This window comes from Corvus kubaryi, unplaced genomic scaffold (genome assembly GCF_017639235.1).
Source record: "Corvus kubaryi isolate FWS band 111438036 unplaced genomic scaffold, C.kubaryi_AGA036_p1.0 68, whole genome shotgun sequence".
Lineage (NCBI taxonomy): Eukaryota > Metazoa > Chordata > Aves > Passeriformes > Corvidae > Corvus > Corvus kubaryi.
This window is the reverse complement of record NW_024582056.1, coordinates 7,102,148-7,122,715: the sequence shown is the minus strand read 5'-3', so window position 1 is coordinate 7,122,715 and position 20,568 is coordinate 7,102,148. Positions and strand designations below refer to the sequence as shown.

The window sequence follows — 20,568 nt, the reverse complement described above, 5'->3', positions numbered from 1 at the left end:
TGGCAGCTTCATTAAAAGAAATAAAGTAGAAATAAAAAACTGATTTCTGTCTTTCCAAGGACATGTCTGCAATAAAAGCAGCTCTACAGTCAATGTACAAATGAATGCAACAACGATCCTGAGATGGGTTAAAAAGCAGTGGTAAGTTAGACAAGTCACCTGCTAACAGAGACATGATTGTGGCAGAGGTCTCCTGCCCTCATCCCTGACAGGAGGCCACGCCACCCACTGCTGCTCACCTGGGAGCTACGGCAGCAACGCACAGGGGCCCCGCAATGTGCACTGCAGTGAGTGGGACAGCAGGTTTGCAGAAGCTGTGCTCAGACCATGGTCCCTGCTACTTGAATATAACTTGTACCAAGATCAGCAGTAGTTACCTCATGGATTTTAATCATTTTTTCCTGGTTACTGTTAAGTGGATTTTTGGGAGTTTCCTGAGTTCCAACAGATACAGTGTTCACAGACTCACAGACAGGTTTACGTTGGAAGGGACCTTTAAAGATTATCTAGTTTGACCTTCCCTGTCACAGTTAGGGACATCTTTCCCTAAATGTTCATTAACTCTCCCACAGCAAGCTTGGACTGTGACGTGTACAAAGCCACTTGCACCCAGCTAGAAATGAAAACCAGGAGGTATTTCAGAAAATGCTTGATTTTAAACACATTATGACCCCACTCTTACTCAGGTGGAACTGTGCCCCATATTCATCCTGGGATTACCATGTCTTTACTTATTTTAAGTAGAGCAACATCAGGAGCTAAATTTCCATGGAAAGAATTACACAATCCAGTACTGTGCAGGTCAAGGCGCCAAATTTTAGAAACCCAAGCCTCAACACTAACTCCCACAGCTAGTTTTGGGTTCGTTACCTTTAGACATGATCACATAGCTTAGCTATAGATCACCAAAACCCTAGAACTCTTCTGTGCCTTTAAACCTACCCACCCACAAGCCTTTGCTTAGCCAGCAACTTCCTGCTCCTGCCCAGTCAGAATCCGCTATTGTAGCCGCTTGTTTGGGAACTGCCAACATCTGCTGATAAGAGAAGCAAAACTCACAGACTGGGAACAGGCTACTCACCTGCATCCCCCATGGCTCAGGAGAGACCTTAATAACAGTCCCCTCAGCCTCAGAAGAGCTGCTGGGCAAAATGCACACAGGGAGCTGGGAGCCACAACAAGTAGGACACTCCATCCTAAGCTTTGGACTCAGGATAAGCCCAAGAGCATCGCATCTTTATTATTACTTTCCAAAGAAGCCTGACAAATGTAACACGTCCACAAACACACTTGGCATTAAAGGGGAAAGAGGACATGACACGTGCCACTGCTCAGTCAGCCAACACCAAGGCAGAAGAAACCTAGGTCTGAAGATGAACATTCTAGTTCTGCACCACTAAGTCAAAGAGAGGTTAATTATTACTTGGCTATTCAGGCAAGCCCCCAAATTCTTCACTTAATTGGGCCAAAACACAGCTAAGTGTACAAGGGAGCTGCTTTTTAAACAAAGACTTTTAAACTAAAAATGTAATTTGTGGGATCAGTACTGTACACAGTGCAACAAAGACACAGAAAGACCCAGACTGTACTTGGTGCACTTCTGAATAAGGTTAATCCCAACACCTGGAGCCTAGAAAAAACAGCCTTCTGTCTGAAGTCTCACCCAAGCTCAGCACGGAGCCCCTGGAGTCTTCAAGACTCTGCCAGGGTCCCCAGGGCAGTCTCAGTGCATTGCTACTTCAGGCTGGTTTGTTGCATCCTCCTCACTTCCATGGCTGTTGTCCCCAAGGAAGAAAATCAGCCTGCTCCTTCACGAGGTTGCAAATCAGGTTTTATTTTGCAAAAGACAAGGCCAATTGACCCACAGGTACCCACTAGCTACTCCCTACACCATTTCCATACTGCTCACATGACCACAGACACGGTTAAAAACTAAATTCAGAGTTTTATCAGAACTGTAAATGTACTGACAGAATAGACACTGCCCTGCAGGGAACACAACTTACTAAAAGTGAAATGATTCATAAACTCATGTATTTATTTCAGACTGGGGCCAAACAGCTGTCGTCACTTACGCAAGTATGCTTGAAAACTTTCCTTTGAGCAGAAAACAGCACAAGTGGAGCTATTTTTAAAGCCATATAAATAATGGCAGGGCATGACATACCTTAACTTTTTACCACATGGTAAAGATGAAAAACTGGAACAACCTCTCTCTTTTATCCGTCTGAGGGCCTAAATGAGTAACTTTATTTATAGCCACTAATGGCTACTACTTCTGACCTTATTTTTTCTCCTCAACAAACCACCTTTCCATCAGGGAATTTAATCTTTCAGCAATTCAGTCATTTCTGTTATTCTTGCTCAGTATGGCTTTTGAGCTGTGAACAAACTTCCCAGGTCACTGGGAAAAATAAACAAACAAACAGCTTTTTTTTTTTTTTTTTACTGCTTCAGTTAATTCCAGCTGCAAAGGTCAGAAAGAGGGAGAAGATACACAAACCAATCACATTTTTTGCTTCTAAATAACCTCGAAGCAATTCATTGCCATATATTTCCTCCTGTGCAGACACAGCAGCTGTGCCAAATCATTTACTTAAATTTAAGCAATGGAAAAAACACATGCAATATACAAGAATGGTAAGTAACATCAGCATTAGCAAGGAACAACAGGTTAACAGAAGGCACAAATATCCTGTTTTACATCTACACCAGCAAACAATACAAGGTATTCTCTTCCCCCACGCCTTTCCTCTTCATTGGTACATAGGGAAAGGAAGGAACAGCACAGCATTGCAGCTGGAGTACAATAAAATATGACCAGCTAAATAAATATACACACCCACAAAGGAACCAGCACCTTACACAGTCACACCTTTGAGCTTACTGACACAACCTTTTCTTTTTCAAAGTACATACAAGGACCTTCCCGGTGGTCTCAGACCCTTCCACAAGTGAAGATGTAAAGAGCAAACATCCCAATGGTCTCAAGTACAGACTACCTTCAGCAGCCTCAGCAGCAAAGCATCTGCCAGGTGACAGAGATCTCTTGAAATTTTTCCCTAACAGTTACAAAGATCTGATAAAAATCCAGCTCTTTCCTGAAAAAACAAGTGCTAGTACCACGACTGGACTTCTGGAGAGAAAGAGCCACTTGCTGACTATTAGTTCCTCCAGTAGAGTGTCTGGAACAAAATGAGTGGAAAAGATGATCACATGGTAACAAAAAGTAGGAACTTCAGTGTCAATAAAACCACAAAGGGCAAATTTTACTAAAGTAATTTTTGCCACCCACGAAGCACTACTAACAAATGCCAAAGTCCTATTTTTTGAAAGATATTTTATTGCAGCTTTCTTGAGGAAAAAAAACCAGATTTCTCCAATATGCCTACACCACACTATCCAGAAGCACATCATTGCTCAATACCACTAAAAAAAAGATATTTAAAAAGACCACTATAAAATGCAAGGCTTTCCAAAATTTTGGCAAAATTTTATAATGGAAGGACTCCCTCAAAGGAAGAGAGGCCCTGCAGAGAGACCTAGACAAATCAGAGGGCTGGGCAATCACCAATCATATGAAGTTTAACAAGGGAAACTGCTGGATTCTGCACCTGGGATGGGGGAGCCCTGGATGCATGTGCAGGCTTGGAAGCAAGAAGCTGGAGAGCAGCACTGTGGAAAGGGACCTGAGACTCTTGGTGAATGGCAAGTTGAATATGAGTCAGCAGTGTCCTGGCAGCCAGGAGAGTCAAGTGTGTCCTGGGGTGCATCAGGCACAGCATCGCCAGCCGGGCAAGGGAGGGGATTGTCCCGCTCTGCTCTGCACTGGGGCAGCCTCACCTCGAGTGCTGGGGGCAGCTTTGGGTGCCACAATGTAAGAAAGGTGTAAGCCATTAGCAAGCATCCAAAGGAGGGCCACAAATAGGGTGAAGAATCCGGGGAGGAAGCCATACAAGAAGCGGCTGAGGTAACTTGGTCTGTTCAGCCTGGAGAAGAGCAGAGTAAGAGGAGACCTCATCACTGTCTACAACTTCCTTCTGAGGGGAAGCAGAGGGGCAGACACTGATCTCTTCTCTGTGGTGACCAGTGACAGAAGCTGAGGGAATGACATGAAGTTGTGTCAGGGAAGGTTTAGGTTGGATATCAGGAAAATGCTCTTCACCCAGAGGGTGGCTGGACACTGCAACAGGCTCCTCAGGAAAGTGGTCACAGCACCAAGCCTGACAGAGTTCAAGAAGCATTTGGACAATGCTGTCAGGCACATGGTGTGATTCTTGGCATGTCCTGTGCAGGGCCAGGAGTTGGACTTCAGTGATTCTTGTGGGCCTCTTCCAACTTAAGATATTCTATGATTCTATAATACCAAAGACCCAACCAGCAAATACACATTCAAAACCTACAGTTAGGAAAACTCCAGCTGGTTAGAGAACAGCAACAGAAGATTATTCTACAAATTTTAAAGGAACTACAAAGCAAAAAAAGCTTAATTCATGCATTCTAAAGCAACAGCTATCAGACATTGTATCCAACAAGGACCCCCCTTGGAGGAGCCACCCTGCTAAAGCATCTGCTCCTGCTCAGAGCCTGATGCTAGCTCCTCTCCTCCACCTCCTCAGGAGTCCCTGGGGCCATCCCTGCAGCAGCATGACCCATGATCTGTTGCTGAAGGTGTCTGGGCCTTTGCTGCCTTAAGCCTTTCTTGTCCCTTCAATTTAGCCACGGATTTATGTGCAGCCACTCTTCTTGCCTAACGTCTACATGCAGAGCGGGAGGCACATCCCTGTGCTCTTGGACAGCCACAGCTCATACTGCCTACCAAAACCTCTGATGCCTTCCAGCAGGAAAAGAAAAAAAAATCCCAGGAAAACAGCGAAGCTTTTATGGCCTTTCTCATCGCATAAAGCGACTGTGCACTTTTCAAATCAAATGTTTCCAAGCAATATAAAGAAGTGTTTCTGTAAGTGACACACTAGTTCAAGAAATCAAAATTCAGAATTACAGCCTTTATTTGCCTGAGTCCAGAAGCACTTGGAATACAGTAACTGCTGAATCCCTGTCTGAAGGAAAAGGATTCCATGATTTCCTTTTGCACTCAGTAAGGACTGCTAAGAACAAGCCACCAGCAAAGGACCACTGGATGCTCATAAGAAAACGCACAGATTTCCATACCACTTTCTGTCCTCCACCAGGAACTGACGGCATCTCCACCTTAACTACATGGTACAAAGGCATCCTACTGACAGAGGTGCAACTACACAGTGAAAGTTTAATACAACTATTTCATCACATTGCAATTAAGTTTATTCATGGGCTTCTGTACAAAAGAAACTTGGGGTGTTAACTACTGCACCAGAGTCCTAGTCATTTAAGGTACTAGATCACCAGAGCAAAATTGTGGGAAAAATGGCGTGATAGAAACAGAAATTTGGAGTAGAGACTCCTAAAACAGAAAACAGAAACAGCCTTTTGCCTTAAGTGCTGTGAAACTTTATGCCAAAATCCCATGTATCATCTGTTACAACTTCTCAGATTTGGTGCACACATTATTAGAAATGTTATTGCAAGGAGGAAAAAAAGGGGCTGCTGCACAAATTACATTTTCTAGCATAGATTTGCTGTGTGTTTTTATTCCTTGAAATAGCTTATCAAGTATCACACGGTAGAATCCAACTGGAGTTTTTAGAACAAAGAGCTCACTTCATGGGACACTCCTCCCGGTACACGGTCTGAAAGGCAGCAGGAAATGCCACCCTTCAAAGCCCTGCTGTAAACGTTGCTCTTATTTTCTTCTGGGGAGTATACTAATTGATTGGACACACCAAACAAACCTATTCATCATACCCATCACCAGAAAGCTGTAATGAGGGGATAAACCCTAATCACAAACCCAGTCTATATTTAATAAGGGGAAGAGATCCAAGAAAACGACCAACAAAGAAAGAAGTCTGACCTACAGAATGAGCATCTACTCCTTGTCCTGACATGAACTGCAGTGTGACTCCTGACGTGACTCGTGTCTTGCCAACTTGGCTCCTTTCTGAAGCAAATAAAAATATAACCTAACCAAGATACAAAGCTGGGTTTGGTCCACTAAAATGGTCAAATAGAAATGATGGCCACTGGCTCTGTAACCAGATGCATACATTAAACAAAAGGATTTGACTTCTCCTCAAGATAAACAACTTCATAAGAAAAACAATCCCATTCTCTTAACAAATATATTTAACTTAATCTGAGAAAACATTTTAATGTCACTCTAAACAACAGCAACTAAAGTAGAAACAAATAATCCATTTCTGATAATGTGATAAACATCAATACTTTTTCAAAACAAGGAAAAAACTTCTCTTATCTACTGTCCCCAAAAGCAGGGCCAGTTTGGCTGAAAGCAAAAGAGAAGGCGTGAGAACCTTTCAGAGAAATCCTGCACTTCTCTCAGCAAGATAAACAGACACATACAGCACACAACACCAAAACCACACAAGGCTTTGCCAGTAGCTCCACTTTCACAGTTCAAAATCATTTCAAGAACTACAGAAATGTTTTCTCGAGATGCTGGAAAGTTCATCAAAATGAGTTTTCTAAAGCCTTCTGAAAGTCTGTAAGAGAAAGAGGGCCAAGGGATTTGGGGTGTTAACTTTGATGACAACTTTCAGTAATACCCTGCTTTGTAATTCCAGCTGACAGCTGGCACTCAGCAACCATTGCGCCTCAGGTCTCTACCTGAGGTTATGCTACAAGCGCCACAATCAGTCCTGACTTTGAGACCATGATAGCAGACTCGGGTAGCAGGGTGCCACTCTACCAGCATTACCATGCCAAGAAGTTAAGAACAGAGAACACAACCCAGAAGACCCTCAATACTTTTAGAGACAGCCCCAGTATAGAGCCAGGTGTGCCATGATAAAATGCCCTTAGGTAAACCTGCTCAGAGTGGGAATATAGTTTTGCCCCCCCCAGCGGAAAAAGCAACAAGCAAACATTTTCCTCTGCTAAGGTGTCCTTACAGCAACTCCCTTAAGGGCATTCTCCAAAACAAAACAGACTTGTATTAACACACTCTTGTATCACTGACCTATAATAAAGGATTATGAATAGTTTCCCAAGAATATATAGGAAAGGGCAACACTAACACATCAAAGGGCAGTTAGTCTTTTACTTCCTGAGTCCTCTAACACAGCCCTCTACCCTGTGCATGCCATCAGCCAGGATCCCACGTGATGGCACAGCTTGGTCCCTGAAGTCTGCTGCTGAGCTACCCTCTCTTTCTTCCTCCTTCCCTCATTTGGAACAAAACAAAACCAAACCCCCAAAAATGTCATAGAAATATTTAATCCATCTAAGAGATGGATTAGAAAGAATATTGATTTCTTGAACATTCACCTCAGCTTAGTATTAACTCAGAAGTCTAGCAAGGCTTGCTGCAAGATGATGACAACACACTCTCAAAGAAAAGAAAGTCTGATACCATAAACCAGGCAAAATGCCCTCCTGAAACAATGTATGTGCCTGCTATAATGTATTAACATACAAATACAGGAACCCTGTTCAGCTCTGAAGTCTGGCAGGACACTGGATTGTACAGGAGTAAAGTCTGTCCTCTAGAAAGTTTTTCTTCAGAATGCCATTAATTCTAGACGGAGTAAAAGGTGTTACACTGACTCCCATATTTAGGCCCTGCTCCAACATGCTTACATTTAGCCACTGGGGACAGGGTCGTTGAGACACATAAGAAATCCAGCTTAATGTATATTGCATCTGAAATTTCAGTGCAGGTTTAGCAAACCATACAAGTGGCTAGTACCTTCCACTTTTGAAGACTTCCTTCCATATACCAGGGTATGAGCTTGTTGGATACAATGTTCCTCAGAGCCTTAAAAAGGCTGAAGTGTGCCTTGTGGGTTTTTTTTCCAGTTACTGACTGCGGCTACCCCTTGGTGAAAAATACCTAAGCACAACTACATACTAAGAAAAACTACAAGATCTCATATAGAAATTGTGTGTTAAACCCCTCTACAGAAGAGTCTACAGAAAACAGAAATGTTAACTTTGGCTGGCAAAACCGAACACACCCCAATTTCTGCCATGCTTCCAAAGTGAACCAAAATTGTGTCTGTTCCTAAGTAACCGATTCGACAAAAAAACCCCATATATTATTAAGTTACTCCAACATCACTTATGTTTACAGTTTCGATAAAAAAGAAACCCCAACTCCCTAAACTTTCCACCAAATAAGAAGGCATTCACAGGCTGAAATGAAAAAAGGTCACCTGGCCGAAAGGAAAACAGCAGCTAAATACAGAGCAAGTATTTACATTAATGAGTAAAACCAGCATGGGCATGACGTGTTTACAGCTGGATCAGCTCAGCAGCCTTCCCCAGTCAGTCACTGGTCTGCAGTGGGAGAGTGTCCATCCAGTCACAATGCCCATGGAACAAGACCTTCCAGAAAAGCTGCCAGACATCCCTATGCTGGCTGTCCTGGCTGAGGATATCAGGGACAAGCATAAATGGCATGTGGACCTACCTGAGATCACATTATTAATCACCAACCTGGCCTAGGAGTAGACAGTATATTCTCTCCCAACATCCCCTTTCTTGTTACAGGAACATTTAGAAATACAAGCAATCTTACTCATTCCTTCTCTCCTAGTGAATCTTTCCCAGTATATTTTCCCAATATAATGCTCATCTTTTCCATGTAGCAAAGCTGTAGTTTCTTCCTTGGCATGGATGTAGTTTACTTCAAAAGGCAGATCTGGAGCATAGTCAATATCAGTTCCCATTCTGAACCCAAACTTTGAAAAGTTCTGCCTTTAAAAGAATGGAGTGTTTGAGCTACTTAACAGACTTCTTAAGAAAAGGATAATCCACTTAACCTTTCTTTATCAAGGGGCTGTCCAGAACAAAGTTGCATTACAGTAAATACGGCCAATGGATAATGCTCATATTTCAGACATGGGACATCTTAGATAATCCTAAGTAATTAGAGAAAAAAAAACCAAAAACCACCATGCAAAATTTGAACCATAATACCCAAAAAACAGTAATTTGCCATTAGCTGTGGTCCCAATACCAAATCATCCTCATTTACGTCTCACTAATGGTTTAAAATGTTGCATAATGATAAACAGCAGGAAAAACCAAGAGAAATGAGAACACCTAAGCCATGACCCTCTGATATAAGCCTGAAGTCATAATCAATCTAGCAAGTTTTGAGGTCACATCCTAAAACTTGTAAAGTTGTTACAATTAGTGACTTAAGGCTGATAATTCCTTTTTTTTGTCCCTTCAGCAGAAGTCTTAATTCAGAGTGACTTTTACCTCCTGCCCTTCTACCCACACTCCACCCAAAACTATGTTCCTGGCTCTGACCACATCTGGAGATGGTGATTCACTAAGGAAAAACACTGGCCCTGCAGCCAAAAAGGTTGGTGAGATCAAACTACCCAGAGGACATGCTTCCCTTCAGAACTGAGACGGCACTGCAGTCAACACGCCGGATGCTCCAGGGGTGGAGCTGCTGCTCCTGCTCTTGGATGGAGGCTGCTGCACCTTCCACTGGGTCTGCACCCATGCAAGAGACAGAAAAGGGCATTTGTCTTGCTAGAATTTTTTTAAAAGTAATACCAATATTAACAATTCATACTGAAAGAAAAAAAAGGGAGGCACATTATTCACTTGCTAGGGGTTGGTTAGCACAGTGACACTGTATATAGATACACATATGCACCAGTACACAGAGCCAGGAACCTACCAGCTTTTCTTCAGCTATTTTCTAAAGTCAAAAAACAGATTCATGAGACTATATTGGTCTTACCATGCTGAAACCACCACAGAAGCCAAATGTGGTTCAACCATGCATAATTATTTATATGGGGCCCCAAACTTTTCTTCTATATTTTGAGGCACAATGGGGCAACAAGAGCACTGAAAGGTTGCAAGGTTTCTCAGGTTACTCATTGGACCAGCACACTAAACTCCCCACACAACACTGAAACCTAAAGCTACCCTTCCTTTTTGCTTCCCTCTCTCCCCCAAAGTGGCCCTCTCCTGCCATCACAGAATCATGGAAAAAAATGAGGAACATTTCTGATAAAAGCCCGTCCCACCTGGCATCAAAAATAAGTTGGGACTAGCCATGCTTTCAAACACTATTCCCTTTTACCAGCCAGCAGGCTGCACGACAGCTCTGAAACAAAAAAAAACCTGAAGAGGTTCACAACCACCAATATCACCCATACACAGTGCTCACCAAATGAAAACACATATAAAGAAGAGTATCTTGTTAGAGCAAAACAGCTTGCACACGAAGTGCTAACACAAACATACAATTAGGGAAAAGACCAAAAAAAGAAAAAGGTAACATTTCAGTGAGGTGCCACCAGAAGGTAAAAAAAATCCCACACTCAGAAGCAGCCAAGTCTTCTGTAATAGTGGGTTTCACAGCTTTTCTTTGGTTGGAGTCTGACTGAACATACCAAAAAAACCACAAGCAGACCTGCAGAATGTAGAGCCTCCACTGCCAACTTCAAAACTTACGTATTTTGCAGCTTTAAGAGAATTCTTGTGTCATTTTACAGTATGTGCGGTGCCAGCAGGGTTGCTAGGCTCTAGCCCAGCGACGACAATGCTTCAGTTGCACAAATTTGTCTTATGAAAGGCACGTGTGAAGTATCTGTGGTGGGCAGTGACCATTACATGATACTGATGGCGAATGTGATTTCCAGCTTGGAGAAATAAACCTGAAAAAAACTTTATCTTTCTGACTTGATAGGTAGTCCTAAGCTCCCTTGAAACATCTTCTATTCAAAACACAGTGCTCTCTAATTAACCTAAAAATAACTGTAGACAAAACAACCATCAGCTTTCAAAAAACCTAAATATGAGAAGTCACAGCTCAGAAACTTCAGAGAACACAGCCAATGTCAACAGCCAAAAGAGGCACAGTTTCTGCTTGGCATGGCTTTGGCAGTCAGAAGGTCTCCAGATATACCTTTATGCCATCACTCACGGGATGATGGTTTTGCCCTACCAGTCTAAAAGACAACTTTGCTGGTGTAAGCTACACAGCTTACACCAATACCAAAAGCTGAAACATCAAACCCATGCTTGTGTTATCGTCAAAACACTTGTAAACGAAAACTTGGGAGACTTCCAAGGTCGTCCCAAACCCATCCTCTGAGCTGCACGGCACAGCCAGAAGCCATGTATATTGATGCTCGTATTTATTTGCATAACCAGGTTTTCTCTTTAGGCAAATAACCCTGGTGGTGCCAAGGCCACTTGTTTGCAGGAGATGATGAATTCCTCAAAGGACTCAGTCCTGTGAGGCTGTGATCTGCGATTGCAACAAGGGAGAACCAAGGAAAAGTTTGCTGCAAGCTGCATAACTGAATTAAGAGCTTCCAGGTTCATGCAGATACCTCCTCTGACAGCTTTCTGAAGCTAAATTTCTGTCCCATATCCTTCCCACAGAGGGAGGTTCAACACTTGCTCCTCCAGAGTACATGCTGGGAGCCCTCTCCTTAAAACAGAGTACACAGGCAATTATGTGCAGCTGTGGAGAGCACAAATGAAGGAAACCATTCTGAACTCGAGGTACCAGTGGTACTGCTGCAAATAAAACCAGAGTATCTGCTGTGCCTCAAAGGGCACTGGGAAGGTACCCTGCAGTTCCAAATAAACTCCTGTGCAGTGTTGGAGAAACATGAGCAGGACCTCTATGATGGTGATGCTTTTATAATGAATTCTTTCAACATCATCTACCCAGACATGCTGCACAGAAGGCAGGACACACAGTTCTCCTCCCTTCTCAATTTCCACAATTGCAAGGGTGGGGGGAATCCTTGAAGGTTGGCAACAGCTAAATCCAAACAATCCCTGCAGCCACCACTGTGCACACTGTGCTGCAAGTTCCCCAGGAGCTGAGCACCAGCTCGGAGGGCAGGTTTGGACATGACCTACAGAAGTTCCTCCCAACCTCAAGCCCTTTCTGACCTCTGTTGGGTCAGCAAATGCCACACTGCTGTGACAAGGACAGCAACCATGGCTCAGTGCAACACCCCGTACGCATTGGACAAAGTAACTACCGTGTAAGAGGAAGAAGACAAACCTGACTTCTGCATCCCCTTCCTCTGCTGCCCTGATAAGCACTGCTTGGGAACTTTACATGCTGAAGAGGCAGTCTGAGCTCCACTCTCCTGCCTTTTTTTGTGATAAATTTCCTTGTCTTCTGCCTCATCTGGAAATTACTTTCTTCCTTCCCTTACAGCATACATCCCCTTTCTGCAGGGATGCATTCTCACTGGAAAAAAGTCTGACCTCAGCTACCACAGGAGCCTGCTCCCTTGAGAGCACCGTGGCTGTCAATAAAACATATGGGAACAATTTTTTCAGGCTGTTTTAAGAAACACAGCCAAATGGCTCTATTGCACAGATCCATACAGGATTTCTACAGGTTTTATTACTATAGATAAGCAAATATGACTACATAAATGTATTAAAAAAAATTAAAATTTTTTAAGCTCCATCTTTCCTCCAAAAACTGTAACGTAGCATAGACCAATCAACAGCCTTTAAAAAAGCCTCAGAAAACACTTTTCCTCTGTATTTAGAATGCAACTTTGTTATTATGTTAGTACCTTGCAGCAATTAAAGCATACTGGGGAGTAAGTTACAGGGCAAACTCTTCTTGCCTAATTATTTACTTAAAGCCATGGGTTTTTTTAAATTGGTTGAGCTAGAAAATTGGGACAGGGATGGAAACCATGGCTTCCGTGGAGACAAGTACAGCCACTTGTTGTCCTTTAAGAATGAGAGCTAAAAATACTAAGAAACAGTAAAGAAAGGAAACTGGGCAGCAGGATGGAGAAGTCAAAGAGCTGCTAAGTCACAGATGATGGCAGTGTCAGGTGATTGGCAGGAGCATGGTGTTATCCCACACCTCACTTAAGGCAGCAAGTCCCAGCAGCAGTCCCTCCCTTGCAATGCACCTCCTGCTCTCCGGAGGTGTCTCACTCAGTTGCCTCATTTTGTTCCAGTAAGCATCACCCTATACCGAGAGAATGTTACATTTACCATCTAGCTATGGAAAAATACGGGAGAAATAGTAATGCAGGGTTGTTTTTTTTTCCCTATTAACTCTTAAGTTGTACAGTATTTTCTGTAACAGCCAGACTGAAGACACTTCTGCCTCCAGTGCAGCAAACAGGAGCTGCTTGGTAATGCTGAGGAACAACCCCTGTGAAGTGCCAGTAGATACACTCCCTTCCCACTATCAGCTTTTCTCCCACAATATAATCACATCAGCAGGCTTACGTCTCTGACAAAGAAGAGCAGAGCAGATTGGGCTTTTCACCTGTGCCTTTCATCCAGCTTCCTCCTTCTTCCACACACTATAACTTATTTTAACGCGAACAGTAATTCCCTAGATAAGTCAGCAAATATTTTTGTAAAGAGCAGCTGCAGGATGTCTGCCTCACACAAATTAAATTACCTAGTGGCTCAATCCAGTGCCTTCAACAGACATTCTTCTGTGGTAGCTGGGTCAGACTCAGTGCATTTCTGCTATTGTGCCTCAAGCTCCCTGATTGCCATTTACATGTGCTCTGCTCCAGAGTGAGGGAAGGAAAATGTTTATACTTGTGGGTGGGACTTTGGATGCAGATTAAAGTCAAGGTGCTATATTTACTGATCTTTTAAAGTAATATCAACATGTTGAAAGGGAGTCAAAGTTCTTAAGAAAGATCAAAGTCCACATGAAGCAACCACAGATTAACATAAATACATGCTGAAATGCTAACACAGACTGGCAAAATTTATTTGTATTTTCCCTGGAGCAAGTAATTCTGCCTAATAGAGGAGTCAAAACCATGAAAACTCTTCTTCACCTGTATGTAGGGCACACTACAGTACTTTGTGTTGGGGAGGATGACTCTTCAGACTAATTCTGCAAGGCGAGGATAATACTACCATATTGCTCATGGCTTACGAGCTTTTGAGAGGTAAGGACTACATCCTCTACAGGGAAAAAAAAAAAAAAAAGCAGTATTACTACTTAACTCAGACTTCATCAAAGCTAATCCTGCATTTCTTCCTTCTTATTGCACTTGACAGAACTTTTGTTGTCTGACAAATGAAAAGCCAACAAGCAATAAAGTGTATGACCTTCTTTTATTTGACTAATTACTATTTCAGTAAACAGATCACCTATTTTTCTTGTGGAAGCATCAACAGCAGCACCAAGAACACGAGGGACGTTGTTTCATGAGGGCAAAGGACAGTTTTGCAGTTTAATCACAGCCCTGTAAAACAGATGTCTGGCCTGTATTTACAACCCTGACAGTGCAACTGCTTCGGCAAGAGGTGCAATTAAAGCAAGTGTGCAGGCAGTCACCAGAAGTCACAACCCAGTCATGGGCTTTGCCAGCAAACTACAGGCACAACACACACGTGCCATTGATCCTTCACACCGTATGTTCATAACGTTGTGTCGACACCAGGCGGGCTAAACCGATCCAGTAAAGTATTGTTGTGCAAAATTCAGCTAGCTTGGACCAGAAGAGGACCCAGGTTCTGAGTTTAATCAAATACCCTGAGTCAGTAGCAAAGCACCTTTGATTTGGTTTCTTCACCCGGCATATACTGAAGTTGTCAAGATTCACAAGACCACGGTAAAGCTCAAACGACTTTAAAGACTTCGGCCCCCCTCCTCTGCATTCTGTACAAAAAGATTTCGTCTGTACTTCATAACATGAACTTAATAAACAAACCTTTCAAAAAGAGTGCCCAACGGCAGCCCTGCCTCTGAAGCCTCCATCGTTTTGAAGCCTCTCATGCCCGTGCAAGGCGGACAAAGCGCGCTCCCCGGCTTCCACGCAGGGAACCCCCAAGGAAGGACCCCCACTCCCACCTCGGCACGGTTTCAGAGGCTGCCCCACCGTCGGCAGCAGGAAGAGGGGCAGGGTCCGCACCGGCGCCCGCCGCTGCCCGCGTCCCGCAGGGTCCCCGCCGCGGGGGAGGTGCCGCCGGTGGGCGCGGGGCTGGGGGGCAGAGCCGCGGCACCGGAGCCTCCATCCCCCGCCGCTCTAATGAGCCCATTTTAGCGCCGAGCACCCACCCAGCTGCGGACAGCCCGGGGCAGCACCGCTCCAGCTCGGCGGCCACGAGTTCCGTCCCGGTCACGGCCACGGAGGCCAGGAATTTGGGGGGCGCAGGTCCCTCCCTCCCGCTCCCCCGGCGCTGCTCCCGCGAACGCCCTGCAAACCGAACCACTCGAGGGAACGAACACTTTCCGTGAGCCTCCCGCCGCTTTGCTGCCGGTATCCTGCCCCACAAAAGCAACCCCACGTTGGAGGAGAAGGAGAAGGATCCCACCGGCCCGCGCTCACCTCCGCCAAGAAGTTGTCCATGGTGGCCCCTCAGCCCGCCCGCGGGTGCGCAGCGCCGGGCACCAGCCGCGCACCATGTGCCGCTCTCGTCCGGCCCGGCCCGGCTCGGCTCTGCTCGCCCCACCGAGCCGCCTCAGCCACCGCGCCGCTCCATCGCGCCCCAGCGCCGGCACCAGCTCGCAGCCTTTGTCCGTCCGCCCGCCCCCTCAGCGCCGCTCGGCCGGGCGGTCCCGGCAGCGCATAGCCGCCGCGGGGAGCCGGCAGCGGGGGTGACGCGGAGGAGGAGGAGGACAAGGAAAGCTCCCGCCGCCGCACGCTCCTGCCCGAGGCCGCCCCGTCCCGTCCAGGCGGGGCAGGAGCAGAGGCGGAGCCGGGGCCGCGCCGCTCCCTGCGCCGCGCTCAGCCTCGCCCCCGCCCCGCCCCGCCCGGCCCTGGCCGGAGCGCGGGCAGCGCCCCACGGGCTCTTCGCTCGTCCCGTCCCGTCCCGTCCCGTCCCGTCCCGTCCCGTCCCGTCCCGTCCTGTCCTGCTGCTGCCCGCGGTGCGTCGTCCACGGGGGTCCTGGGGACGCGTGTCCGGCTGCTCGGGGCGCGGAAACGCGCGTTGGAATGCGGAGTGTGAGGAGCGCGGGCGCTGGAGGGGGAGCGGAGGCTCGCCCCGGTGTGGGGGCGGCTCCGCTCCCGTGTCGGCATCACACAGCCGTGCAAAGCTCCGCCAGCCGGCGAGAGGTGCTGCCCGAGATGGTTAAAGAACGCGTACCTGCAGGGTTCCGCTGCGGACAGGCAGCCCTTAGGTAAACGTGTAGCAAACTTGTGTACCAGCTCTCCTCAGCCGTATCCGTGTTCCTTTGCTAAAATCTTGCAACAGCCACTCGCTGAGACATCACTGCAAATGAAAATAGCCCTCCTGTATATAGTTTTTCACTCCCTTACCTTCTTGCAAAGCAGATTTAAAGTGTTCAGGTTTTGGAGACTATCTTGTTCATAGTTTTGCGCTGACCCTGTAGGAACTAACAGCACAAGAAACGCAGCAAAGGAGAATCAAATCTTGCAGATACTGGCCTATTTCTTTCACATTGCAGAAAGAAATGTACCAAAAAATAAGTCACAGCCATAAAGAAAGGGAATACAGTATTCTGTCTTTCAGTTGCAGGCAGCACCCTAATATTGGTTTGGAACCTTGAGCATGTGAGCAGAGATATGGGATAACAAGCCCTTGATAGCAGAAATCATCATGAATGTGCAACTCTCATTTTTAAGGTGTCACGGCCAACACGTAGAGCACAAAGACCACTAAAAAAAGCGAGTTTAAGAATACATACACTACACAAGGAAAAATTTTCTTGTTTCACCTTTGCATCAAAAAAAATTTATCTGAATTAGGAGGAGAGCAGGTAAAATATGTTTGGCTTTGAGATAGGTCATGTCCAAAATGAGGTTGTGCTGGTCTTGGAGAATCACACAGTGACATCCATGAAAACTGATCTGCCATCCAGGTTAGCACTGGGACAAACCAGCACAAGAGAGACTTTCTGCCAAACAGGTACCTGTTAGAGCCTACATGGGGGCTGTGGCTGCCTGTCCCATCACACAGAAACAAGGTGGTGGGAAGGTTTCAGGCAGAGAGCAACCGCCTTGGACATGGCCAGCTGCTAGAGACCAGCATCTCTCTGCAGCTCACCTTGCCATGGCCAGCAACCGTGGCTTCTGGCAGGAAAAGCAGAAACACTTCCCAGCTTGCTTGTAGCACAGACCAGAGTCCCTTGGGCGGCATCCCTGTTGCAGCTTGCCAAGCCCAGCTGGGAGACATCCTGCTGGACACCCTGCAGCATCCTGGGGGCTGCCGGGGGATCACTTCTCTTGTCACCCCCCCTAATCTCTACACCCAGGTAAACAGGTTGGACCTTCCTGCAGTTGCTCTGAAACTCAAGATTTGCAAAGGATTTCACCTGAATTCACCTGTCTACACAGTACCAGCTTACACAGAAGTTAGCCAAAATCATTACTCTGCTGTGGATTGTAAGGTATAAATTCCAATGTGGAAACTCTGTAACTCTATTCCATACTACTGCACTTCCAAAGTTACTCCAGGGAAACAGGTTTTTTTCCACGATCACTGTGCCAAAAAGCTTCCCCTCTGATACAATCCCTAGTTTGGCAAGGGCTGAGTCAGATTGGAGGTATTTGTTAAATTATTTTGACTTCTGATTGAATACTTTGTTTGACACCATGTTATTGGAATGTAGCGCGCATGTCTGGCTACTGCATTGTACTCAGGTCTGTGAAACACAACTGAAATAGGAATTCATGAAAACTTGGAATCAACCATCCAATAAAAGCAGCCTATGTTTTTTAAAATGAGAATTTCAGTAAATTACAAGAAAACATTACCAATAGAATAGGACCAGTTTTATGCAGCCTAAAAATACATTGCAGAAAGAATGGGTATTCTCTTGTGGTGGGGAAGCATTGCAAAAGAGTTGTAAAACTCCTAAGACTTTGTTAAGATTTAGAACAACTGAAAAGCTACAGGAAGGATCTAGGAAAAGGGGTTTTGGGAGCAGAGGGGAACAAGCTTCTTCCTTTTCTCCTTCTATGTCTTCTTCTGTCAGTTCTGCTCACAGTTTGTAGGGACTAGCATCTGTGTTTCATAGGAAAGGGGGTTTGAAACATGGTGTTTCCTTTTCCCGCTCCGAAAATGATCCCAAACTAGTTTCTTACTCATTTTATGCAATTGTTTTGGAATTTGGAAAACCCCACAGACACAGTGTACAAAACTCCATGAACATCTGGAGACTTGGCCAGTTCTGAACAGCTCCAATTTTTTTTAATCGGTAGAAATTCCTTCACTGATTGTGTGCCTAAGGTAAATTACTTCCTTTTGAAGCTGCTCACATGCATGCCGGCTCAGCTTTCAGCTCGGGTGAGGACCAGGAATGGACCAAAAGCTCGGTTCCACCTCTCTGATGAGACAACTCACAGGCTGTGAAGATCTTACCCCTTCATGCGGGTGGTCGGTGGTGAGGTGGCTGGTCCTTGGGCCCCTGTCCCCCAGCCTCTTTCACTCCATGCAGCACAGCTTTGGCATTTGCTAGGTTGGCTTTGCTCTCAGCTGGTCTGTGAGGCTATTTTAGTATCCCTGAGTTATATCCGCTGCATTACATGGGCCAGGACTCGTCTTCACCCACTTTTTCTGACCTTTCTTCCCTCCCCCAGTAGTTGCTAAAGTCCATATCTGACCAAAATGTCTGACTAAAACAGACATCTCTTCCTTTCTTAGATCCCAAAGTATTCTTAGCAGCTGGAACTTTTGTAAAACTTTGGACTCTTAAAACAGGTTTAAATTACTCCTGTTTCTGTCAACAACTCTATCCCATTGCATGAAGATTTCCATTTGTGCTCTGGAGGCAAAACCAACTTACTGACTAAAGCCCAGCTATCTATAAATCATATGCTTCACCTGAGCTGTGTTTCTTCACAGGGAATTTCCGCAGACCAGATTTGTAGGGCCTTTTTTTAAGATTTATTGCCTATATTACAAAGTAGACATGATTGCATCCCAACAAACCATTAACTCATTCAGTACTTTGAGCACACTTGGTCAAATTCTAGATGGCCCTTTTTAAAAGTAGTTTTTCTCCCAATTTTCATCTACCAAAACTGTCAGGGCAACACGAGGGCTGGGAGGTGGGTGATGGCAGAGCCTGGCATCCAGGGTCCATCCTACCGCCCCAGCCAAGGGCGTGAACCCATGGGGAGGTAGGAGGAGCCCTTGGGAGTGGGCAGAGATGGTCAGGACTGGTGGTGCCCTCAGGGTTTTAACAGTAAATGTGTTTGAAACCAAACAAGCTGGGTGGTAGCAAGTCCTTGTCTTCACTGCGTCTGATTGTCCCTGGTGATGTTTCTATGCATTTCAAAAATCCTGCTATCTTTTCAATTAGCAAAAACTTGTTCTGTTGCCCCAACCTTAACACAAGATCTGGGGGGGGGCAACTTTATGCTAAAAGCATTCTACTCAATGATTTTTTGGAAAGGCTGATGAATTTTCATTGCATGCATGTGATGCTTTGCTCCTCCTTAGCTTACCTTAATTTTAGTTGCCGTTTTTCCACAGTGGTATCATGGAACTGAGTGATTTTAGCTTTTGCATGTCCGACAGGTTTATTGCATGAAAGTTTTTTTCACCCTCTGGAGGAGTTTTCTTTTCCCTGCTGGTGGCACTGAGGTAGCTTGTCTGCCTTACCCACAGGGCTACTATCCTTTCTGTAAGGCATGTGGATTGATTTCAGTCAGAGAATTAAATGATATATTCAGTTAATTCAATCTTATTGATTAAAAGGAGCCTAAATTAACATTCTCTACTCACCAAAATGAGGCAGTGTGTTTCTTTGCTCATGGCTCAAGGCCTCATTCCATCCAGTGTTATCTGTAAAATCTGCTCTCAGACTTTTCCCCTTGGTGTCTTTGTCAACAGCACACATCATTTTTAGAGTGGGCTTGCTTATGGTCTACTTTTCTGATGAGAATTTCTGTTTCTTTAAACTTACTCCAAAAGGGGAGTTTTACCCCCACCGTGGGACTGCTATTGCACTTGTGAGCTCCTGTCAGGTTTTAGCTAACTAACTTTTGGTAGACAAGATGTTGGGTGTTGACAAATGCTTCTGTAATGGGTGACAGTGTACAGGCAGACTGCTGGACAAAAACCACAATTTTCTACCATGCAAGTTTTAAAGGATGCCTATTTCTTGTTTGGCATATACAGATCCAAAACTCTTACCATGGAGCTGGATTGTCACATGACAGCGCATTTTGCACTACCAGCTTGGTGTCTGGCGAAGGCCATTAAGTTTGTGCTGTTGTACTCAGTTTCTGACCAGAACCTCCACCTGGGACATTCTAAGTTTTATTTTCCACATAAGAAGATGTTCTCTATAATGAGATTTCAACATATGATTTCACAGAGTCCAGACTTTTTTCCCCAATGACACAGAGCCACCTCCTCATTCAACATCTGGCAGCACACATATGAAGACAGACAGCTGTCTAACTCTCCATGTTTTTACCTGTTTCCTGAATTCTACTCAGCCCCTTAGCAGAGTCTTTCTCCTCATTGCTTACAACCTTTTGTCTGCCTCTTCCCTCCATCCTTCGTATCACGAAGTGACCTGCTTCCTTC

The 20,568-nt window shown here is 45.2% G+C and overlaps 1 protein-coding gene across 1 annotated transcript in view; it reads right to left on the bottom strand.

Annotated features, from left to right (window-relative positions):
• The window catches only part of MYO10 (myosin X), a 162,435-nt gene extending 146,704 nt beyond the window's left edge, over nucleotides 1-15,731 (bottom strand). Inside the window, exon 1 of the mRNA XM_042048727.1 lies at nucleotides 15,396-15,731. Coding sequence (XP_041904661.1) covers nucleotides 15,396-15,416 — 21 coding nt within the window. The 5' untranslated portion in view covers nucleotides 15,417-15,731. The remainder of the gene's footprint in view (nucleotides 1-15,395) is intronic.
• Between the last annotated feature and the right edge of the window lie 4,837 nt (nucleotides 15,732-20,568).